General features: G+C 37.8%; 3 protein-coding genes across 8 annotated transcripts in view; 1 reads left to right on the top strand and 2 right to left on the bottom strand.

Moving 5' to 3' along the window:
• The window catches only part of LOC107553195 (endoplasmic reticulum lectin 1), a 7,231-nt gene extending 3,336 nt beyond the window's left edge, over positions 1–3,895 (bottom strand). Inside the window, exons 1-12 of one of the 6 annotated variants that reach the window (XM_016235329.1) lie at positions 3,619–3,895; positions 3,375–3,528; positions 2,962–3,066; positions 2,773–2,853; positions 2,487–2,564; positions 1,980–2,046; positions 1,836–1,888; positions 1,528–1,751; positions 1,160–1,313; positions 532–693; positions 380–439; positions 151–275 (exon numbers count right to left, since the gene is read on the bottom strand). In XM_016235329.1, coding sequence (XP_016090815.1) covers positions 151–275; positions 380–439; positions 532–693; positions 1,160–1,313; positions 1,528–1,751; positions 1,836–1,888; positions 1,980–2,046; positions 2,487–2,564; positions 2,773–2,853; positions 2,962–3,066; positions 3,375–3,503 — 1,238 coding nt within the window. In that variant the 5' untranslated portion in view covers positions 3,504–3,528; positions 3,619–3,895. Of the gene's footprint in view, positions 1–150; positions 276–379; positions 440–531; positions 694–1,159; positions 1,314–1,527; positions 1,752–1,835; positions 1,889–1,979; positions 2,047–2,486; positions 2,565–2,772; positions 2,854–2,961; positions 3,067–3,374 lie in introns of all 6 variants that reach the window. The other 5 variants (XM_016235331.1, XM_016235328.1, XM_016235334.1 and 2 more) reach the window with 5 other exon arrangements.
• A 1,604-nt stretch (positions 3,896–5,499) lies between these two features.
• LOC107553196 (1-acyl-sn-glycerol-3-phosphate acyltransferase delta-like) lies at positions 5,500–10,912 on the top strand. Its single transcript, XM_016235335.1, has 9 exons — positions 5,500–5,520; positions 5,900–6,120; positions 6,590–6,759; positions 6,896–7,057; positions 7,463–7,616; positions 7,925–8,027; positions 8,250–8,325; positions 8,682–8,880; positions 10,063–10,912. The coding sequence occupies exons 2-9, from the start codon at positions 5,934–5,936 to the stop codon at positions 10,152–10,154; spliced, it is 1,143 nt and encodes a 380-aa protein (XP_016090821.1). The 5' UTR covers positions 5,500–5,520; positions 5,900–5,933; the 3' UTR covers positions 10,155–10,912.
• LOC107553172 (mitogen-activated protein kinase kinase kinase 4-like) overlaps positions 10,382–24,095 on the bottom strand; it is a 33,497-nt gene continuing 19,783 nt past the window's right edge. Inside the window, exons 5-23 of the mRNA XM_016235305.1 lie at positions 23,190–23,342; positions 22,669–22,826; positions 22,371–22,487; positions 21,667–21,766; positions 21,504–21,587; positions 21,139–21,408; positions 20,133–20,282; positions 19,592–19,753; positions 19,347–19,349; positions 16,544–16,661; positions 16,382–16,462; positions 15,395–15,586; positions 15,245–15,315; positions 15,011–15,127; positions 14,778–14,937; positions 14,463–14,585; positions 12,456–12,562; positions 11,866–12,045; positions 10,382–11,153 (exon numbers count right to left, since the gene is read on the bottom strand). Of these exons, the coding sequence (XP_016090791.1) occupies positions 11,133–11,153; positions 11,866–12,045; positions 12,456–12,562; positions 14,463–14,585; positions 14,778–14,937; positions 15,011–15,127; positions 15,245–15,315; positions 15,395–15,586; positions 16,382–16,462; positions 16,544–16,661; positions 19,347–19,349; positions 19,592–19,753; positions 20,133–20,282; positions 21,139–21,408; positions 21,504–21,587; positions 21,667–21,766; positions 22,371–22,487; positions 22,669–22,826; positions 23,190–23,342 (2,367 nt within the window). The 3' untranslated portion in view covers positions 10,382–11,132. The remainder of the gene's footprint in view (positions 11,154–11,865; positions 12,046–12,455; positions 12,563–14,462; positions 14,586–14,777; positions 14,938–15,010; positions 15,128–15,244; positions 15,316–15,394; positions 15,587–16,381; positions 16,463–16,543; positions 16,662–19,346; positions 19,350–19,591; positions 19,754–20,132; positions 20,283–21,138; positions 21,409–21,503; positions 21,588–21,666; positions 21,767–22,370; positions 22,488–22,668; positions 22,827–23,189; positions 23,343–24,095) is intronic.

The raw sequence follows: 24,095 nt of genomic DNA on the forward strand, positions 1-24,095 counted from the left end.
TGAATTACTGCAATAAATGAACTTTTCAACGACATTCTAATTTATTGAGATGCACCTATATATATATATATATATATATCAAATTAGTTTTATTTATATTATCCAGTTTTTTTTTAAAGCACCTTGTATATGAGGGAAATATAATCATACTTGACTTTCTGCACTCCATCGTCTTTCAAATGATAAGACCGTGCCACATTTTTCTTGGCCCAGTTAATATGATCCTCAGTGTTCCAGCTGCCCACCACCACAATGTTCTTCCCTTGTTCTTTGTCCTTCAACCGAATGCACAAAATGCAATTTAGCATCTCTCATAATCCAGACCTTTACACTATACTGGGAATTGTTATATAAAAATTCAGCGACTTCACAATCTTACCTCATGATACTGGTGGACGTGCTTTCCATAACAGAATTCATACTTCCACCATCCAACACCCTAGACAGAAACAAATATGTTAAATTGGGAATATGTTCAACTTAAAGATCCACAGATATAGAAAATAAACCCATCCATCCATCCATCCTCACCCCATGCAGACAGTAAGAGCCACTCAGAAACTCTTTGATCAGCTGTTCATCAGTCAGACGAGAGATGTGGGTGGTGCCAACGGTGACCTGGGCTTGCCCACCCACTGTCAGGGGCTTATGGGTAGAGGTATACGCCTCTTCCTTCACTGGAGGTGTGTCCTCCTTAGCAAGGGAGACAGAGGGATTACATTTTTAAAAATATTTTTACAACAATAACTTATAATTACATTAATTTAAGTTTTCATATACTTTTCAGAACAATTTTTTGGTTCATTTTGCAAATATAATTTGTTATTGTCCTTTAATACAGTGGTTCCCAATCCTGGTCCTGGAGAACCCCCAACACTGCACGGTTTTGGTGTCTCTCTTATCTGACACACACATTTGAGGTCTTGGAGTCTTCACTAATGAGCTGATGAGTTGAATCAGGTGTGTTTGAATAAGGAGACATCTAAAATGCGCAGTGTTGGGGGTTCTCCAGGACCAGGATTGGGAACCACTGCTTTAATAGAAAACAACTTTAAGAGTCCTTTCGAAAATATTTATAGCAGGAGTCATTCATTACCGCTCACTTATCCTGCAGTAGGTTAGTGATAATGCAGAAGATAAAGGGCAGATGCATACTCACCCTGGATCCTCTCTGATCTCTTTCTCTGCTTGAGCTGAACGCTGGTTTGAGCAGCTCTTCCTGCTCACGATCCAGCTGGGACAGACTCTGAGGTCTGAGAGGGGACCCACCCAGAGCCTGGCAAAAGATGTCATTCACCGGGGAGGACTTGAACCTGAGGAAAGATGGGCTGGATTATGTCACAAAGGACTAAAAATTTATTATATTTTATTATAAATTTTTTATTAAAGCACAATGTATGTGAGGGATAGGTGTTTCTATTTCTTGACATACATATTCACAAGAGAAAAATAGTGAACAGAAATCAATAACTAATATTTATCCACTTATTTAGTATGATAAACTATGGAAACTGAATGTGTTTGTACCTGTATTTCGGGTGAGGACAGAGGAGGGGTGTGAGCACCACTACCTCATAATGACAGGTGGTGACCTCAGCGATTGTGAGGATCTCATGTTTTGCCTCCGGGTGGCAGACGTACAGCACTGTGGTAAAGCGAGGTTCATTCTGTCTCAGAGAGCATTCAGTCCCTTGTCCCATCTCTACGGGATAGTATGGTGTCAGCTGACCCTCTATATTTTTTGATGGCACCTGGGAACACAGTTTTAAAAAAATCCTCAGGTGACATACATTTCCTACCTTTATATTTAGATTTATAGTATAACAGCTACAAACCTCTGTGTTGGTGGTTGATCCTTCTGTTTCAGAGTCGCTAGATGTTTCTGATTCTGATGAGCAGATAATATATTGATAAAAATGTTTAATACTTTACTAGAATATTTAAAGCAATTACAAACTTAAGCTTACAAATTTGCCAACCTGCACCTTTTTTATTCATGGTACCCAGATAGTATTCCTGAATGTTGATCTTCTGAGGAAGCAGAGACTAATAAGACCATTGAAATGTTTATATTACTTAGAAATATCTCAATATAATCCATTCACATACACTAAAGTTTGGGATCTGTAAGATTTTTGTTTTTAAGAAATTAATACTTTTATTGAGCAAGGATGTATTAAATGGATCATGTGACACTGAAGACTGGAGTAATGTCTGCTGAAAATTCAGCTTTGCCATCACAGAAATAAATATTAAAATAGAAATCAGTTATTTTAAATTGTAACGATATTTTATAATATTATACTGTATTTTTAAACAAATAAATACAGCCTTGGTGAGCATAAGAGACTTCTTTCAAAAACATTACCAAATCTTACCAATCCCAAACTTTTGAGTGGTACTGTAGGCATTTCCAATATGATATAAGGAATGCTATAAATAATGATCTGGCAGCATACAGCATACATCATAAACAGTGATTTTACCTGCCCCGTCTCCTTGTCTTCATGGTACTGCCGTACATGCTTCCCGTGACACACTTCATATGTCCAGTATGACTCGATCTGTCATAATTGTAATCAATGCAAAACATATGACTCATCATAACATCTAACCTCAATCATTTATTCAAACATTTGACTTTCTGTAAAAACAAGCTTAATTCTCTTTTAGCAAAATATAACTTGGGGTGAAATGTGACCTAGACATATTTTGTGAGATATTATAACCATGTTTATAAACTAGATACAGATACTGAGACATGAAACTCACTCTGTAGGAGCAGCTGCTCTGTTTGAATAACGGCTCCAGCAGCTCAGCTGGACTCGGCCCACTATACTCCTTCATGTCATCCTTCAAAAAAGAGACGGGCAGTAAATTGATCAAATAAAACTGAAGTAAACGATACACAGAATGGCTCAAGATAATAACAACTAAAAAATTGGCCATGCATAACCACACCTCCTGGTTGCTGGACAAAGATGGCAATAAACATCTGTACTTTTCTTTTTCCGCAGTTGTCATGATAACATAGTTATCTTCTTTGTACAGGCCTCCTGACGTTGACTGCAGAGAAAGGGGTATTATTACATATTAGTGCATATTTAACTTCTGCAGAAGTAAATAACAACAGACAAATCCATGCCCACAGCAAAAGAGAGAAAAAAAACAGACAGCTCCACTTGCCATTTGTGTACTTTAATACTTCATAATGCTGTTAAGAGAGAATATTAACACACTACAAGACAGCTCAAAACAAAACACATCCAGCTGTTATGAAGCGAGCTCAGTCAACAAGCCGACAACTAAACAAACACGTTTGTATTTACAGCGGTCATGTGAAACGTCTGGGTTTATTAGATGTTTTGACTCACCAGGGTGAAGTCTGCCCCGGGCCATCTGATTTTGAAGGGGATCTCATCAGAAATCACAGGAGATCCAGCACGAGTCGCAGACACTCCGACCCAAATCAGCCCCAAAAACCAGCGCCAGGACACCCGCATCGCCCCTGCTGAGCCTCCAAGAGCGCTATCGGGACATTAGAAAGAGACAGAGGGAGGAGACGAGTCAGAAACACGGTTACTACAGGTAATCAGTGAGATCTAATAGCCAACTGACTGTTGATAGCTTCACCAGAGTTAAAACAGGAAGCGCATCAGGACTTTGTCATCCTGCCACGTCCATTTCCGGCATCAGACGGAAATTCCCCTCAGCCAATAGCGCGCGGAAGCGCATGAGCCTCTGTTAGTTCGGCCATAGACATAACACACAGACCCTCTTAAACTGGACCTACTCCCATCTCTCCTAAACCATTTCCTGATCCGTCCCTTCCCTCTGCAAATCCCTGTCCATTTACAGTCCAGTTGTTTCCATCCGTCACCGCTCCCTGAAGCGGTCTCCAGCCGCTGCCGTCATAACATATGCTGCCATTTCAAATTAATACTTGAATTTAATCTGAATAGTCTATTATCCAGAATAATGCCAGGCAAAAAAAGATTTAATTTCCCTTCAAGTGAATAGGTTACTATTTTGAGTGCCATACTTGAATGGCCTTTCCACATGGTTTGTGAATCACTGACTAAATTATGTAGTTTCATGTCATAGCAGGTCTTTTGATGCTGGTGGAGAGCCTCTCTTAATGTCACTAGAAATGAAAGCAAAGCTGAGAGCTTTGAATGGAAAGTGGACCTCAATCATAGTTCAATCAGTGGAGGGCAGAACCTGCTCCTTTGTATTATAATTTGATGATCTTGATAGTTGAATCGTTATTTCAGAAACATTTGCATAGATAGATTAACTGTATGGTATCAAATAAATGTCCGAAGCTTTTTCCATCTACTATATATGTTTTTAATTGGGATGCAACATGTAAAGGGTATTGTGAATTTAATAGCTTGTGCTATTTTCATAAGCAGCCAATTTAATCTGAATAGTCTATTATCCAGAATAATGCCAGGCAAAAAAAAGATTTAATTTCCCTTCAAGTGAATAGGTTACTATTTTGAGTGCCATACTTGAATGGCCTTTCCACATGGTTTGTGAATCACTGACTAAATTATGTAGTTTCATGTCATAGCAGGTCTTTTGATGCTGGTGGAGAGCCTTTCTTAATGTCACTAGAAATGAAAGCAAAGCTGAGAGCTTTGAATGGAAAGTGGACCTCAATCATAGTTCAATCAGTGGAGGGCAGAACCTGCTCCTTTGTATAATAATTTGATGATCTTGATGGTTGAATCGTTATTTCAGAAACATTTGCATAGATAGATTAACTGTATGGTATCAAATAAATGTCCAAATTGATGGTTCAAAATTTCTGATCATTTACATTAAAATGTATTGTTGTCTCAGGTTTTTGTCAATGGAATGAAAGTCAATAGTGTCCAAAACAACATTGGACCCCACTGACTTTTACTGTGTATGGACAAAAGTGAACGAATAGTTTTTTATTATTTCTACAGACCGTCTCATATTTTTTGTTCTCTCGTTTTTGAAGCCCGTGACCGTTCTGGATCATTCGTGGCCTGACTATAAGAGAAATGTATTTTATATAATATTGTCTTATTAATTATATAAGGTTATTATTATCAAATGTTAGTGCTGCTTTCTGAATGCTTATGTTTCTATCAGCTTAGTGTTTTGAACGAATTCGGTAATTGATTCAATGACTCGCTTGTTCTTGCGGAAAGAGTCGAATCAGTGGACGACTCTGTTAAGTGAACTGATGCAAAAGATTTGAGTAACTGAAATGAATCAAAATCCCCTCGACTACTGCAAATAGATTTTACATTTTATCAACCTAGAATCTGGTCTGGTTCATTTCTACACGTATAACTGCAAGTATTTGTTTTACACTATTTGACACTTTTTTTCTGTGACCACTAGCAGAGAGTGTGCAGACAACATTGCACCCTCAAATTGAATGTGCTTATGCCAAAACACACAGTAGACACACAGCCACACAAGTAACACTGTGACATTTCTGTTTCAGCCTTTGCCCTGTGTCCTGAGAGACTTTCACATGTAAGAGCTGACAGTGATGATAGGGACCGGTCTCATCTTGCTCTGTGCTAGCTAATGGTCTTCTCAGTTCTCTCACAAACACTGCTTTTAAATGAACTATTTACTCTTGAAAATGATGCTTCCCACACATTTATAAACCATTTTCACAACATTCAAGTGGGTTGGTGTGGTAAAGAGGAATGAAAAAATGTTCAACCATGTTGCAACCATGCTATTTGAATATTGGCTCAGGTAGATTTTCATATTTCAAACACAGTTTTTTTTACATGTGCAACATATCTTGGGAGGTGCTTTCCATCTTTATTCATAACAACAGTCTTCTGGTTAATATGAAAGTTATTTATATTTTTCTTTTTTCTCTCTCTCTCTCTGTCTGCAGAGGATTTAGTGGAGACAGGAGACGTCAAGACTACATGATAAGGATGGGAACCCTTCAAGTACTGAAAACCCAGCTGCTGTGTCATCTCATTATCTGTTATGTGTTCCTAGTCAGTGGGTTTATTATCAACCTGCTCCAGCTTTGTACTCTTCCACTGTGGTATATTAACAAGCAACTCGCACGCAGGATCAACTGCAGATTGGGTTATTCTGTTTCTAGTCGTAAGTCCTGCAAGCTCTCACATGTGGCCTCACATCTTCCAAAGAAAGATACTGTCATAACCAGCCATGATGCAACATGCTTCCAGTGCTTACTTTGTCTGCACTGACAAAGTAGTACAGCATGAAGTGACAAAATTGCATAAAAATAGTAACACAGTAAAAAGTGGTCAATAATATTTGTCACAGTCATGGAGATCATGATTATCATGTCTCACCTGTTGCTTTGTACCATGATTGTATTGTAGGATGCGCAAAACTTACAACCATTATTTCCTGTTTGAAAACCTCGGAGTTGCACTGAGGGTAACAGAACAGAAAGTTGATATTTTTGAATTTTGCAAATTGCCCTATTTACATAAAAAGTTGATGAACTTGTTGGACTACTTCACATTCATGAATATGTAAATGCATTCTGCATTCTATACATCATAATTCAGTATGTATTTTTTGTTGTTGTTGTTTTGTTCAGAATTGGTGGCATTGTTGGAGTGGTGGTCCGGGACAGAATGCACACTTTACACAGATCCAGAAAGCTATCCTTTCTATGGCAAAGAAAACGCCATTGTTGTCCTCAATCATAACTTTGAGATAGATTTTATGACCGGCTGGACCTTCTGTGAGAGATTTGGTGTTTTAGGGGTAAGACAAAAATACAGTTTCATACAAAATCTAAACTTTCCCGCACCTTAACAAGTGTGTGATTCAAAATTATTTTTAAAGACTCAATACTGTCATGATGCAGATTGCAATTGTTTTCATCATATTTTGCTTTCAGAGCTCAAAGGTGTTGGCAAAAAAGGAACTTTCCTTTGTTCCTGTGATTGGCTGGATGTGGTACTTCCTGGAAATTGTCTTCTGCAAAAGGAAATGGGAAGAGGATCGCAAGACAGTAGTGCAAAGCCTGCACAACCTCCGTGATTACCCAGAAAACTTTTGGGTATATTTGTGAAATCTCATTGCACATTGTACTCTGGTGATTTTACTTGATTTCAGATGTCTCTTTTCCTTTATCTTAGACGCACAATTACTTAAAGGAATAGTTTACCTGTTCACCCAAAAATGAAAAGAAATCATCATTTACCTACCTTCATGTTCCACAGCCCAAATGCTGTTATATTTTCTGTGGAACATAATAGGAGAATTTCTGAAAAATATTCAGGCAGCTCTTTCCATGTGATGACAGTTTGTCATTGTTCCAAATAGCACCATGAATGTAGTCCATGTGACAATAAGTCAATTTTTGGGTAAACTGTTCCCTTAACAAATACACTATATCCCGTATTTTATTAAGCTTTTCTGTCCCCTTGTGTGGTTGATGTTAATTTTTATGATGTGTCTGTAGTTCCTGTTGCACTGTGAGGGCACACGTTTCACAGAAAAGAAGCACAAGATTAGTATGGAGGTGGCAGAGAAGAAAGGTCTGCCCAAACTCAAGTACCACCTTCTCCCTCGGACCAAGGGCTTTTGTGTCACAGTCCAGAACCTCAGGGGAACGGGTGAGAGCTTCTTGGCCTTTAAAGGGACAGTTCACCTTCAGTTGCTGGTCCCCATTGACTTGCATAGTGTTTTTTTCCCCATACAATACAATAGAAGTCAATGGGGACCAGCAACTGAAGGTGAACTGTCCCTTTAAGTAATGATGAACCCATAGTGACAATGCTTTCATTGATCTTCCAGTGAGTTAATGCAAATCACTCTGTTGATGTCTTTCAAATTGAATACTTTAAGTAAAAGATGATGTATTTTTGGCCAATGTAGCCTCTAAGAATTTGGCTCGCTGACTTGGTTTGTGTCTCCTTTGTAGTTACTGCTGTGTACGATTCTACACTTAATTTCAGAAACAACGAAATGCCAACTTTACTAGGAGTACTCAATGGGAAAAAATATCATGCTGATTTATATGTGAGGTAGGAATGAAAGAAAAATCTTCTTCACATTGCCCTTTGTCAATATTTAATAGCCTGTTGTATATTAAATGATCTGTGATAATATCTCCTGCTATAACAAAGTTCAACATGCAGTCTCCATAATCATTTAGAAATGTTTTAGTTTAATGGCTTCCTATATGAAAGTGTTGTCAGCAGCAAGATTAAGATAAACCTTCATGGATTTCCTTGTGTGTTTGTTAGGCGGATTCCTCTGGACACAATCCCAGAGGATGAGTCTGAATGCGCGGCCTGGCTTTACAAACTCTATCAGGACAAAGTAAGTGCACTACCTGCATTAGGTGGAGGTGTTTTTGTGGTGGTCAGTGTTATTTTAGTATAGTATAGCATGTATTAATATTTTGAATTGGCTTTTTTTTTTGTTTTGTTTTGTTACATGATCTGATCAATTTATGACTTTTTTTTTTAGTATTTCTATTTAGCTTTATTTTTTATTTCAGTTTTAGTACTTAAACATTAGAAAACTAGTTGGCAACAAACAGTTGTATTTTCAGTTAATGAAAACATTTTAATAGTGTAATTGTAGTTAGCAAGAACAACACTGGTGCTGGTATTAGCATATCCATATTGGACAAACATGGGCATTAAGTAATTTTGTTGTGCCAACTCACACAGGATGAATTCCAAGAGCATTACAGACAGACAGAACGTTTTCCGGGTCCCATTACAAGCCCTCCGCGCCGACCTTGGGCCCTGCTGAACTGGCTCTTCTGGGTCTGTTTGTTGGTCTACCCTCTCTGCATGTTACTGCTCCAAATGCTGCTATCAGGATCCACCTTCACTGTCGTCTGTACATTTGTCTTCTGTCTAGCAGGTACTTGGGATAAGGACAAGGGCATGGGGTGGTTATTTCTTATTGATTATAATATAAGCTGGTGTAACAAACAGCAAAATAATATGATTGCAGCAGATGATTTTTAGTCAATCTTTTTTTTGTCATCAAGCAACAAAGGAATTATATACTGCTGCTATTTTCCCCCAATCTGTTTTTTCAAAAAATATATAAAGCAGGCCAATTAGGTGCTATAGCTGTAAGTATATCAACCACTTCTATCTGGATTTACTGCATGCTGGTCAATTCATAAGCGCATGAATGAATGACACATTTTAATGCACTGAAAGTGCCCTTAAATACCATAGCATGTGAGAATAGGATTAAAGATTCATTTCAGAGGTAAACGTTTCATCTAAACCCTAAATGCACACAAAACAAACCTTGAACTACATGATTCAGATATACTACAAGACATCATGCATCTACTAGATGTTGTTTAAATAAATCTTTCATTTCAGTCTTTCATTTTCCCTTTACTTAGTACAGGGTTCCCACACCTGTTGACCAAGGAATTTCAATGACTTACGATTACTGTGAAAAACTATTTTTAAAAATGAATTTATAGAGTAATTTCTAGTAGAAGATAGCCAAGCATAGCTATATCGATATTGTCCCATCATTCACAAATTTCCATGACTTTTCCAAGCTTCAAAAGTTTAAAATTCTGATATTTATAGGTTTTCCATGTCCGTGGGAACCCTGTTTGTATTATGATCTAATGCAGTGGTTCTCAGCCTTTTTGACTCTTTAACACTCCCATTGTCCAAAACAATATATAGGCTACTTTCAGTATTTCTGCTGTAATTATGACAGACCTTGTTTACATACTGTATGATTTAGAAGTTTCAGGATCTGTATGTATGTTCTTAAAAACAATAGTTATTGAGGGGGAAAAGAAATTTTATAATTTAAGAGTTAACATACGAGTTTACATCTTTGTGCTTTTTAGAGTTTAAATAATTATATCTCTATTAATAATAATCATGCTTTTAATAATGAAATATTCTGCACTCACCCGCCCAGTCAACTCTCCCTTCATGAGAACCACTGATCTAATGAATGATAATATGAATTTGAGTGCTTGTAGCCCTAGTTTAGTTAAGCATGCTAATGTGACTGGCTGTTGCACAGTAACGGACAAATTTTTGCTTTTATTTTCAGTGTCAGTTGGTATCCGGTGGATGATTGGACAGACCGAGATTGACAAGGGTTCGAACTACGGGAATAAAGAGATGCAAATAAACAATAACTGAGACTTCCACCAGGGCAACAAGATCATGCTACTTTACAGTCATGAGGGCGTTTTCACAACAGGAACTGATATTAGCCAAGTGCAGCCACCTTCGTAAGTGAAATTTGAGGAAGTCGCCACATGAAAGAGCTGTTTAAAATGCTTCTGTTTTGATTTACATGTTGTTTTTTAAAAAGAGACAAGTAGGCCATTTAAAAAAAACTGTCTGTTTATTAATATTCTTTTTTAAATATTGCAAACACTGTTGGAGGAGCAGAGAACCAGCAGTTGATGCCTGTGTAAGAGCATGTTTGTCCACCCAGCCGAGTGCAGCAGCAGAAAGGCGGAGTCAGACTGGCCTCTTCCCTCTCATTGGTTGATTATGCTCTTGTGCACCCAGATGGTAAAGGCACGCCATTGGCAAGCACGAAGCTGAGCCAACGCAGCACAACTACTTATAGGCTTAAATATGACTTGTTAACAGTGGGCTCTGCAGCAAGGCAAACAAAAATACCATTTTAACAAAAAAAAAGAAAATTAAAATCTTCTCTACTGACTTTCAGCCCCAGGTTTGTATGCTTTCTTCAGTGAACACTCATTGAAATTGTACATACAGTCAGTCAATGTCTAACTCCCTCCATTTCCCATTCTCTGATGCTTTGTGCAGAGAACATCCCTTGAATTGATGTACTGTCTCCTAACATGTATTCCCTGTGACTCGATTACCGACAAAGTGGCTATTAAACTTCAGCTTTATAATATGCTTTGTACACAGAAAAACCCTAACCCTATTCTTACAGTATGTACACAACGCACTTGTCCAAACATTTCCATCCCATTTGCTCATGTTACTGTACATGTAAGACTTGCCCCGCCTCTTAACATCTCAAGGGGCTCGTATCGAGCAGAGCGCGTCTGTTTTAACCTTCGTCCTCCCTCATGCCACGTGAAGTAGTGCTAGCATTTATGTAAACATTAAAAGAATACACGTCTTTCCCCGTCACTCTTCATCTGTGCAGACCTGCAATTGAAAAGACATGAGATTGACGTGTTAGTGCCATTTCCATCAGCCTCTTAAGCAGCCAATCAGGTGACAGCATGTGACGTCTACCTCACCCCTCTGTAATTACATTAGTGATGCACTGTAATTGTGGAATCACTATTGTCAACCCAGCCATACTGTCCACACAGTTTCTCAATGATTTAGGCCTTCCAAAATTCATTTATGGCCAAATATTTTTAGTTGCCAAATTTCAGTGCATCACTAAAATAAGCCATTGGTTGTCAGTGTTTAGTGCTCAAAGTGAGAATTTATTTGTGTCAGGGTCTGGTTCATGTGTTTTCAAGTGTGTAGCATATTGGTGGATCTAATTTGGGTAACAGATTGGAAATTTGTCAGAGAAACGATCTCCATCATATGTGTGACCCTATGAATCAGCTGAAGGAAATAACTAGCTGTATGGGTGAGAGGGAGTTCATACCTTGACAAAGAGTTGCCAAATTTCAGTGCATCACTAAAATAAGCCATTGGTTGTCAGTGTTTAGTGCTCAAAGTGAGAATTTATTTGTGTCAGGGTCTGGTTCATGTGTTTTCAAGTGTGTAGCATATTGGTGGATCTAATTTGGGTAACAGATTGGAAATTTGTCAGAGAAACCTGATCTCCATCATATGTGTGACCCTATGAATCAGCTGAAGGAAATAACTAGCTGTATGGGTGAGAGGGAGTTCATACCTTGACAAACGGGTGGTCCAACAGAGCGCTGGCGGTCCAGCGTCGCTTCGGTTCACTCTGCAGGCAGTGGGCCAGGAAGTCCTTCCCCTCTGTGCTCAACTTTTCAGGAATGGGTGGTTTGTGGCCCATTCCCACTTTATACATGATCTGGAAGTTATGCTCATATTCGTGCCAAGGTCTCTGAATTAAGCAAACAGTATGGAACACACACAGAGTTACTTACAGTAGTATGATGTTTGTAGATTTTTTTTTTACAGTTCACACACTAAAAACACAGTCACTAAATGATGGTACTACAAGACGAATAAACTTTAAAACTGGTGAATATCCGAATTGTTTTGTTGTAATTGGTGGAAATTTGATTAATTATGTTTCAGGAAGCCCTATCCAGTAGTACCATTTTGGTTGTTTAGGCATGTGTAGACAAGCCCAGAAAATTCCTTTGGATTTGGTGTTGAATGAACGCAGTGCGGATATGTTTTCACAATGGCACGCTATCTTCAAACCAGTTTGGAGTAAAGCTGGCACATGGGTAAATAAAGAATTAGACCAAACTCAGGCATAATGCATGCACATAGACCACGTTTTACCTTTCCAGTGACCATTTCTATGAGAACACATCCAAGGCTCCAGATATCAGCAGCACGACCATGACCTTCACCCTTTGCTCTAGTGATGACCTCAGGAGCCATGTATGCTAGAAATGAGAAAGAAAACAATGTGATAATCGTCACAATGCTATAGATACCAAATAGTGTTATTTTTATTACCTATTTGCTCCTATGGTATTTAACATTTTTTATTAGCTTTTATTTTTACAGTTTCAGTTTCCCTTTTAATTTGTTGTAATCAATTTATTAATATTTTTATTCAGCTTTAATTTATTTTTATTTCAGTTGTAGTTTTAGAAATTGTAGTATTTAAACTTTTATTTCAGTTAGTTGCCAAGGTATTTCTAGTTGTATGCCTTTAGGTTTTTCATCTAATGTTAATATTTTATTTTAGCTTAAATTCACTTAAACTATTTTTAATAGTTTTAGTTAAAGGGGTCATATGATGCTTTTTTAAAGATCATTATTTGGTGTAACAGAATATGTTGACATGCTTTAATGTTCAAAAAACACATTATTTTTCAAATACTGTACATTATTGTAGGTCCTCTATGCCCCGCCTCTCTCAAACGCTTCGTTTTCTTCAAAGTCCCTCCTTCTGACAAGCGCAGTCTGCTCTGATTGGCCAGCTGACCCAGTGCATTGTGATTGGCCGAACACTGCAAGCACTCGTCAGAAATGTAACGCCCCTTACCATAATCGCAAGTTTCATCTTTCAAAATAAATGTAAAGACAGTAAATAATGTCATTAGTTTTACCATCAGTTCAAGCCCGAAAGGGGAACAGAGTCTCGTGACAGACACAGTGATGAAGCTGGTATGTGTTTGCAGTACACAAGCCACGGTTAAGACAGCTGACTCTGTGATGTGACGCTGTCTCTCTCTCTCTCTCTCACGATGCGCAAAACTCTGCATTTGAACAGTCAATAGCAAATACTTAAACTAATAACAAAACAGTAGCTGATTCAGAAGCGCCAGATTGTCATAGCAAAGTCAGAATTACCTCCTCTCCTAGGTTCACGAAACGGTCGTCCATAAAATGCATTGCTGTTCTGTTGTAAGTAATCTTAAAGATTCCTAAATGCATCTACTTTCGGAAGGCCAAATAAAGTGCTTTTGCTTTCGCCTAGAAACACACAGCGTCTCCCTGACATGGCTGCTTCAACACTACTGCGGTTACTGAAACCACGCCTTCTTTCTTTGCGTGCACATTTGGCCGCATTATGCCAATATTTCCACATAGTGAGGTAGATATGTGGGGGGGTGTTAGAACGAGCCATTTTAGGGGGGCGTGGCAGAGGCTTAACTTTGATAAAGAATATCTCTTTGGTTTTGAGACTTTAGTCTTTGCAACTTCAGGGATCTTATCTATGCACAATCAGCTTGTAACTCTCCAAAGAGAAAGGAAAACTTGAAATCGCATCATATGACCCCTTTAATAATAACACTGAAGCTAGAAGCTATATTTAACACTTAAATTTCCTTTTATATTTGAATATATAAAAGGTATATATATTTCAAACTAATGCTACCATTTGCTAAACATTTTTTATGTTTATCAATACAACTGGTGATAAAATAAAATTCTTTGCTCTCAGTATCCCTTATTTTCTTCCTGTCCTAGCTTTTACTATTTTGAACGATGACGGAGATCTGGCACTTTTCGTGTTTATTGCCATCCTATGTTTGTTGTATTCCTCAAAAGTCACTTTGGATAAAAGCGTCTGCCAAATGAATAAATGTAAATGTAGTTTTCATGCGTTTAATTTTTGACAGCACTGGTGATAAGAAAACTTTGGAAACAGCTTAAAATAAAGGTCTAGACCTCCAGCATGCCTCACAGAGCTTTACAACAAAAAGAACAAGTTTTTTGAGATATTATTTAGGTATGCCAGTTGTCCCTTTAGGACACCTCACCATACCATTCAAACAGTTTGACATGCCCTCTGGTGTCTAAAACTGGGAACTACAACATTAAGTCTCTCACCTGCTGTTCCCAGTGTGCTGTTCACCTCTCCAGGCATCGTCTGAGCATTGTTCTTCAGCTTCACTGAGCAGCCGAAGTCCCCTAGCTTTATCAAGCCCGACGACGTGAGAAAGATATTGGCTCCTGGGAAGTAAAAGAAGAACAATAAATAGTGATGCAACAAAATAATTATTAGCTAGGCATTCCATTAACTAGCTAATTATGAAAATGTCATTTTGTACATCTGTATCCCAGAATGGCATCTATCATTTTGATGAAGAAAAAAAGGAAATGAGGAAAGGAAATCTTGGTGCAAGTGAAGCAATAAATGAACACCTTTAATGTCACGGTGGACAATGCCGTGTTCATGGAGCACATTGATTGCCGTCGTGATCTGCTTGCTGTAGAGGCGGATGACGTGTTCCTGCAGACCCAGTCTAGACACTTCCTCCAGGGTCCCTTCATCACAGTACTCCATAAAGATATACATTTCTTCCTGCAAGAGCCAATGAGGAATAAACGTACAGAAGACTTCAGCAGACCTTGACGTAACACAAACACTTTTTTACCCTGTGCAACTCCACACCAAAGTAGCGGACAAGATTGGGATGTTTGATTCCTTCAAAGATCTTTAGCTCATCGGCCGTTTCCTTTATGGTTTTGTGGTCATTGGGCTGAAAGCGAATCTGGAAGCAAATTCAGTTAGTTAATAAAGTTCTTATAGTTTATATATATCTATTTATATATATATATATAAATGAATTAATATATTAATTAAATTAATAACAGTCTCAGGCATATACCTCCTTCATGGCCATCAGTTCACCAGTGTCCACATTGATGCATGTGTAAACCTTTCCATACTGCCCTTCACCTGTCAACGAAGAGAAAAACTGAAAATGTAACAAGAAAGGCCTCTGCTATGTAATGAAAGCATACTTTTTACCACTGACCTATCTTGTTGCCTCTCTGCCATTTGAATGTGACCTTGCGCAGACCCACGTGCATGACGTTGTCGTAGGACTTGGGGGTGTTGCACACCTGTCCGATGATGTTTCGCTGTCTCATGAGCACATAGTGCTTGTCATCAAAGATGCGTATAGAGCGCCAGACAGCCTCCATAGGGCTCTGACGTGCTGCAGTGTCTGCAAGACAATCAGCACCGGGGTTGATATATACATTATATTTGCAACAAGAAAATATTTTTTATTTTTTTACTTTTTTTTTTATTACAATTTAAAATATATTGTAATTTTTTTTATTTAATATATTGAAAAAATTCAATTTCTTCCTGTGATGGCAAAGCTGCTTTTTTTTAGCAGCCATTGCTCCAGTCTTCAGTGTCACATGATATTTCAGAAATCATTCTAATATGCTGCTCAAGAAACATTTCTTCTTATTATCAATTCTGAAAACAGTTGTGCTGCTTTGTGTGTAAACCGTGATACATGTATTAATGTAAAATTCTTTACTGTCACTTTTGATCAATTTAATGCATCCTTGCTAAATAAAATAACTTTTTTGCCCCAAAAAAAACTTATGGACCCCAAAAATCTTACTGACCCCTGAGCAGTAGTGTGTACTGTAGGTAAATTTTTAGGTCTATATGTTTGTTTATTACTATGTCTTGTTGTATTGGTGCATTTAGATTATAATATCAGTACTGTAGTATTAACAACATATTTGTCTTTACATTAAACTTTATGAATCAATAATGACAGTTGATTGGACTTCCATGGGTTGAATCACCCTTTTAAGCCATTTCAGAGTAAATACAGCACATGAATAAAGAACAAATATATATATATCTGTATATAGAACTTTGTCAGAAGCTGTGAAAAATATAGATGTGTATTTTAGTCTATTTTGCACAGCTGTACTTTCATCTGTCATCTTGCATGACATGAACTCATCATCATCATTTCTTTTCTTTGTTCTACCTTTTGACTGGCTGATGAAGTTGCGGAGCTCCCAGCTGCGACGGGCGGTACTGCTGGGGTCTGCTTTAGGATACGAGGGCTCTGGAAATACAAGAGAAAACTTAGAGAACATGTTGAATAAAAATGACACTTCTTACACAAAGACAAATATTGCATCAGTACCTTCTCTGTCTTCTGTCGGGCTGGAGTGGCGACTGAGGGATTTAAACTGTAGCTCCGCCGCCACAGATGACAGACGATCGTTCTCATGTACACTAGAGACCCTGTGTGGCAGAAGAGTCTAATGTTATATATATGGTCACCATCTTCCTTCAGACAGAAACGGGTTGAGACACACTGCATGCAATAAGTAAAATGAAACGTTAGATATGACGAGCATGCTTAAGTCTTATAGCAACACATAACGCAGATGGGAAAGCCAGTTCAAGCGCAGCAGTGCTAAGAGTCACAATAAGCAGCATTAAGCTCTTTCAAACCATATACAACCTCTGCTTCTGATTTAAACATAAGTTCATGAAAAAGTTATGTAAACTACTCATCAAGCTATTAATGTTGCTTGACAGCCTATATATGAATTGTTTATTCTGATTATTATTACACACAATGGCACAAATAAATCAGAGTACTAATTAGGATCATACATTTTCACCTTTCATATACTAATGAACAACCACTCGCAGCGGTGAGCTGATCCTTAAACAGCACTTTGTGATCTTTATGTACTTGGATCAATGTGTATATTTGTTTCAGTGATTTCCCAGGTGGCAGCAGGACAGGGTGTTTAAGCCAATGATGCGTGCTAATGCATGCCTCAACAGAGACTAATAATACGGAAGCACTGGACACTGAAAGTAGCAAAGATCACAGTTTACCAAACACATTTATCATTCAGGCAAATCATCTGCTAAGGGCTCATACAGTATTGAAGTGCACAGCAATGTGGAACAATTATTGTGGGCTGATTATATATCTTAGCTGGCAGGGACTTAGAGAAGGAGCACTACATCACTTTCATGTATAGGACTTAAATGTGTTACACTTACAGAGGTCATATCATACTTTTTTCATTATTATTTTACATTTTTTTATGATTTATTTTTAAAGTCCACTCTGTTTTTATGCAATAATTTAGTCATTAATAACAATTTTTACTCTCTCTCTGACACTCAATTGAATTAAACAGATAATTTTGTGCAACGCTTAAAGGTGGGGTAAACGATTTTTCAAAAACGCTTTAGAAAACTGATTCGGGCCGACTACCAAAACAAACTTGTAGCCAATCAGCAGTAAGGGGCGTGTCTGCTCATGATGTGGAGGAGAGAGGGTTCAGTGCACAGGACGGACATTAGCCGAGCCGAGCAACAGAAAGATAGATGGCAGATAAAAAAACAAAAGAGGAAAACGTCTGCGGAACAAAAGAAGGCTTAAGGCAAGAAGTAGGACCCGTGTAAATATCGGATCAGCTTTCCAGCGCTGGAGAGAATTCAAGGAGCGGAAGGCCTGCGATCAGACGCCAAGGTTGCTTTGTTTCTTCTCGATAGGTGAGTAACACCGTGTCTGCGCCGCAACAGCTGAAGTCTGTCTAGTACATTGGACGCGACAAAGCTATTTGAAATTTTTGTTGTTCCTGTGGCTCAGTGGTAGAGCATTGCATTAGCAGCGCAAAAGGTCGTGGGTTCGATTCCCAGGGAACACACATACTGGTAAAAAAAATTTATAGCCTGAATCCACTGTAAGTTGCTTTGGATAAAAGCGTCTGCTAAATGCATAAATTATTAATTATTATTATTATAAATTTGTGTCAATACGTCATGAATAGAACACAGCAGCAGTTTTCTGTCGGGGATTTGTAGTGTCGTGCCGCATCCAATGTAGACAGCATCACTGATTATAATGAGTTCTATAGTATTTTGTCGTGACACGCCACTCGCGTCCAGTGGAGACACGGTGTAGCATTGGTTTTGCTTTGTTTCACAGAACTAATCGTTGCCTGGGTTACATACGTATGTGTGGGGCGGAGCTATCAAAATAGGGCAAGACCCTTTTGGGGTAGGGGCGTGTTTGTTTTGGTGATTTCAAATATCAACATTGGCTACCAGAAATCCCTTACCTCACCTTTAATAAGGCCGCTCTATTGAAGGATGCCCTGCCTTCTGAGCAAAAGAGCCAATCGCTAAAGTCATTGCGTCACTGCAACTGCCGTTAGAAGTCCCGGTTGCTATAGTAATACGTAGCATTCTGGAGACGTGCGCTTAGGACTGCCCATGGGTTGGTCTAGCCTGCAAAATACACTTCTTTTTTTTTTTACGCTATTGGAGCTATAGAAACAACATTTATGAGACAGCTGTTGTCAGATTTCATTGGTGATTTCAAATCTGAAATTTAATCGTAAGCTTGACGAACAGTTTTGGAGAATTTGATGTTTCCCAATTCAAAGAGATAGGAGCTGCACTTGCATGCCCGAGAGGCGTTTCAAAGATGGCCGCCGAGTGACATGACTTGCCTTAAAGGGACTTTGGTGCTACATCCAGGATTTTTTTTAAGTATTACTGAGATACTATTATAGTTTTTATTAATATTTGGAATATTTTATTTTTTATTTTTATATTTTCTGGTTTCATTTTAATTTTAGTAGTTTTGTTGTGTTTTGTCATTTTTAGTAGTTTTTTTTATGTCTGTATTGTTTTCATTAATTTGTTTTGTAGTTTTAGTTCAAGTTAACCTAAATTAAAATGAGAAATGTTTTTATATTTTATATCAGTCAATGCTTGTTATTTCAACTAACGCATTTTTTTATGGTTTCAGTTAACTATAATAACCCTGCTACATACTGCACAAGGTTCAGTGAACATTCCCACATTCGCAAAACAAACGTTACTCTTATTGTCAGTTCCTCTAATTTTAGGAACTGATTGGATCAGTTGGATTGTTGTTTGCTAAATGCTGTGCAATTTTGATTTTATGGTGACTTTAAGGTGCTGTGCAGCAATCATATACACCAGTGTTTCTCAACCCTGGTCCTGAGCGCCCCCCAACACTGCACATTTTGTATGTAGCTTCATGTAGCTTAATAATCTATTAGACATAAAGGAGAGTGATATTTGTCCCAGGACTATCAGAAATGTCTCACTGTTTCCTTTCCCTTCTGGGGGGTGCCCAGGACCAGAGTTGAGAAACACTGATATACACAGAATCCCAATAGGCTCAGACCTCAAAAGCAAAGTTGTAGCCCTGGATCATAGCCTCTCTGTAATATTGCTGCAGTGTGGCTTTCTCCGTCTCCTCCACCTCAGCCTCAAACTCTGATGTGAACATATAATCCACACGGTCGATCGCGGTGTTGATCTTGATGCACAGCTGGAGAGCCTCATTCTGAAAGGACAGAAAATGTTCTTTAAAAGAGCAACTCCAAAACCAAAATTGCTTTGCAAACATCCTGTTTGCTGATGCACCGTTATGGGTTTTCATATCATCACATAATGTAACTCATGTCTATGGAGCAAAACCGAAAGTCTCTGCGCTCCTTAAGCACGGGATTTCCATGTGTATTTGTATGTATGTGCATGTTCTCCATTTGTTTGCTACATCAGTGTTAAGTGACACACATTGAAACCCCTGCTTGTTGTGATATGAAAGTGGGTCTCCAAAAACTGTGACAGTCAGCAAGCAAGTACACATCTGCTGATATGTCAGAAAACAGAAATTGGGAGCATAAAATGTAGTTTGTTTTTCTGGGTTTGGTCTGCATCACCTTGAGCTGTTCCAGGGCAGAGACGATAAGCAGCTGGCTGGATGTCTGCTCTCGGCTGAGGGTGAGAAGTTCTTCCATGGACTGCTGGAAGGCTTTGCGTTGTGTCACCAGGTGGGCCGACTGCATCACAACCAGCAACAGATTGTCCACCTAGGAATCATATGACATATTAGAAGCTGTAATGATTATATAGAAAATTTATTTTTATTTGATATTTTTTCCAAAGACAAAGATTTATTCCAGACCTAAAAATTGTAAAACACATATATTTGTTTTTCTTCAAAGACAAAATAATATATTAAAATGGGCCATTTATACAAAATACAATCTAAAATTTCTATTTCTATTTAATACATTTTAAAATGTATTTAATTACTGTGATGGCAAAGCTGAATTTTTAGCAGCCATTGCTCCAGTCTTCAGTGTCACATGGACCTTCAGAAATCATTCTAATATGCTGACTTGGTTCTCAATTATTTTCAATTATTACTGGAGCTCAGTTACTAATAATGGTTGTTATTATCATTGATGTAAACTGTTTTTGCTGCTTTATATTTCAGAATTCACTGTCATTTTTAATTACGTTTATGATCGTTTACCTTTCTAAATAAAAGTATCATTTTCTTTTTTTAAATCTTATCCAAAACTTTTAGAAGTGAAATAAATTATATTTAAAAATATATATATATATATATATAAATTATATTTAAAAATATATATATATATATAAAATTAAAAAAAAAGAAGACAACAGTTATTTTAAATTGTAATAATATTTAACAATATTATGGTTTTGCTGTATTTTCGATCAAATAAATACAGCCTTCGTTAGAATACAAGACATCTTTCAAAAACATTCAATCTTAATCTTAATTATTCCAAACTTTTAACCTGTAGTGTATAACTACTTTTTTGTGGAAGCAACAGTAGATATTAAACCCTTGACGTCTGTCCACTGACAGCACTGAAGGGTTAAACTGAGAAGATCATATGCGTAACTTCATACCTTCATGGCCCGTAATGTGTCCACAGTCTCCATCTGAGGCACTAGTTTGAGCACAGTGCCATCCCACTCAGTCCAGGCACCATCGGTGGTCGAGTCCCCGACTCCATGCTTGCTCATCAGCAGATAGGCCTCATCTTCTGGGATTTCGTCTGGCTCTTTCGAGCAGTCCTTTCCAGCTGCTGCATTTAACAACTGCAAGATGACCAGCCGCTGCTCCATCAGATCACAAGGGACGAACACCTGGAGTTCCTCCAGTCCTGGGATTTGGACCTAAGAAAAAGGACACACAATGACAGAGTTATTAAGTACATGTACAGCATCTGTTTATAGTTGACTATCATTAATATAGAAGAATGTCTTATTACTTTAACATAATTTTTGGCCTTCAGTGCTTGGAGGAGAGAGGGAACTCCAGTGGTTAACCTGAATTCTGCAGCAATCTCAAGATCCTGAGTAGAAGAAAGAAGAACGTTAAAACAGTCCATCACAGTGGCATACCACAGCGCAAACAGTGCCAAGTAAACTCACCTTGCGCAGCATCTTGGCAAAGCCCAATGCTTTAGATGCTCTCTCCCTGGCTTCATGGAAGAGCTCTTTGAGTGAGCGACTTGTCTCAATCACTGAACGTCTGCAGGGAGAGAAAAAATAGGGATAAATGATTTTAAATAAAGTATAAAAATGCATTATCATGAGAAAATAAAAAATATATATACACACTTATATACACAAAAGTCTGGGGTCAGTAAGATTTTTAGGACGTCTCTTATGCTTAAAAATATTACAGTAGAATAGTGAATAGTAACATTGTGAAAACAGTTAGTTTGCTTAAAATTGTGGAATTCGTGATACTTTTTAGGAATCTTTGATGAATAGAAAGTTAAAAAACAGCATTTATTTTAAACAGATCTTTTGGAACATCATAAATGTCTTTACTGTCACTTTTGATCAATTTAATGTGTCCTTGCTGAATAAAACTATTATTTTCAGATAGATATTAAACCTACATTTGTGTCTGACACTTGCACCACCAAACCGATTTGGATTCTAATCTCATTCCATACATTCACTATTCTATTCTCCCTATAACCCAAAATGTTCTACATATTTTAGATGAGAAAACATTTTTGTTAGAATGAATAGGACCGATGTGATGACATGGCACTGAACACGTTTAACAGGCTTTGATAAGTCTAGCACTGATTCTTACACATTACGTGTTGTCTCAGACTCACCTGATTTCATCCGAGGCAGTGCTGTCATCCGCACATTCCCAGAACTCATTGCCACTCTTCTGAAGGCCGGCGTCCAGAAAGTCTCCAGTGGATTTTAGCAGCATGCCAGCAATATCACTAGAAAAGACAAACAAGAAGTGATGCTTTTTGTGCACTTTACTTTGATATGGATGTTGATTTACTTCTGAATTCCAACCCAAGGATCAATGCAATATTTTTTTCTTCTTTGTTTCATCAATGAAATATGGTACATAGAAAACATTCAGTCCGTACAGCGTACACAGTGTATAAGACTAACCAAAAGAGTTTCCCAGACTGGGCCTCTCCACCCCGGATGTATGGAGTGATGACTTTGGTGAAATTCCACTCCTCCTCCAGCAGGTTCTTCAGGCTGTGGGAGGCTTGAGGCAACTGCTGCAACATCTGGATCCAGCTGCGCATGTAGTCAAAGTACACCTGCATGCACAGACACACAGAAGACATTTATTGTCGGTTTACTTTTTTCTAAATGAAGCTTGTGAAGATCACTGTTGTTCATGATGGAGAAGAACAAGATGGAAATGTTGTATCCGCTGAAGAATAAATCTTATTTTTTTTTGTTGACTTTGACTTATCTCTTGACTGCCATCCATTTAGACGTTAGTTTTTCTGAATTTTATCACATGCAAAAAAGAACGCAATAAAAGCACAGAGCTGGGCAAAAATCCCTGGTACAGACTAGCAGCCATCACAGAAAACCACTCCCAAATCAGTCATGAAAAATTGATGAAATAATTGTACTGTAAATAAGATTACAACAGCAGTCAGTCCTAATCCCACCTCTAGCATTTTGTGCAGATCCTCCTCAAACTCGTCGATGTTGGCATTAGTCTGCAGACCCTGGGGGTCAGTGACGACGCCTTGCAGCATGAACTGGTAGTACTGTTTCATCAGGAGCCCTCCTTTAAGAACCTCTTTACACTCACGCACCAACTACAATACACACACAAAATACACAAATCAGCCATTTTTGATGTCTCTAGGAATCATTTCATAGATTTCATTTGGTCATGTTAAATGCGTGAACAGCTTTTATGAGTTTCTGAGTCTTGAAGAGAGTCAAACACGATAAGGTATCACATTTCAAAATAGCCTTAAGTCATAACCAATAAAATAAAAGGTAACACTTTAGAATAGGGAACACTTATTCACTATTAACTATGACTTTTCCCTCAATAAATTCCTAATTTGCTGCTTACTAATAGTTAGTAAGGTAGTTGTTAAGTTTAGGTATTGGGTAGGATTAGGGATGTAGAATAAGGTCATGTAGAATAAGGCATTAATATGTGCTTAATTAGTACTAATAAATGGCTAATATTCTAGTAATATGCATGCTAATAAGCAACTAGTTAAGAGAGCCTAAAATAAAGTGTTACCAAATAAAATGTATAAAAAGCACTACCAGTTAGTCTCTAAATTAAGAAATCAACAAAGCAATCCACAAACATAGATTAAATTTTAAAGATAGGCTCTTATGTTGGCTTCATCAATGAACAATAAATAAAAAGAAATATCAATGTATATATACACATCTATGATATAAAAAAAAATACAGATAAAAGGTGTAATATTGAAAAATTTTATTGCAATTTAAAATAAATCTTTTCTATTTGAATATTTTTTATTGTAATTTATTGCTGTGAAGGCAAAGCTGAATTTTCAGCATCATTACTCCAGTTTTCAGTG

This window comes from Sinocyclocheilus grahami, unplaced genomic scaffold (genome assembly GCF_001515645.1).
Source record: "Sinocyclocheilus grahami isolate Dianchi unplaced genomic scaffold, SAMN03320097.WGS_v1.1 scaffold466.1, whole genome shotgun sequence".
Taxonomy (NCBI): domain Eukaryota; kingdom Metazoa; phylum Chordata; class Actinopteri; order Cypriniformes; family Cyprinidae; genus Sinocyclocheilus; species Sinocyclocheilus grahami.

Bases quoted from the DNA above. Each gene is read 5' to 3' on its own strand.
- LOC107553196 (XM_016235335.1), top strand. From the start codon at position 5,934: ATGATAAGGATGGGAACCCTTCAAGTACTGAAAACCCAGCTGCTGTGT. The intron at 7,058-7,462 runs GTATATTTGTGA...ATGTGTCTGTAG, and splicing joins ATTACCCAGAAAACTTTTGG to TTCCTGTTGCACTGTGAGGG. The intron at 7,617-7,924 runs GTGAGAGCTTCT...TCTCCTTTGTAG, and splicing joins CCAGAACCTCAGGGGAACGG to TTACTGCTGTGTACGATTCT.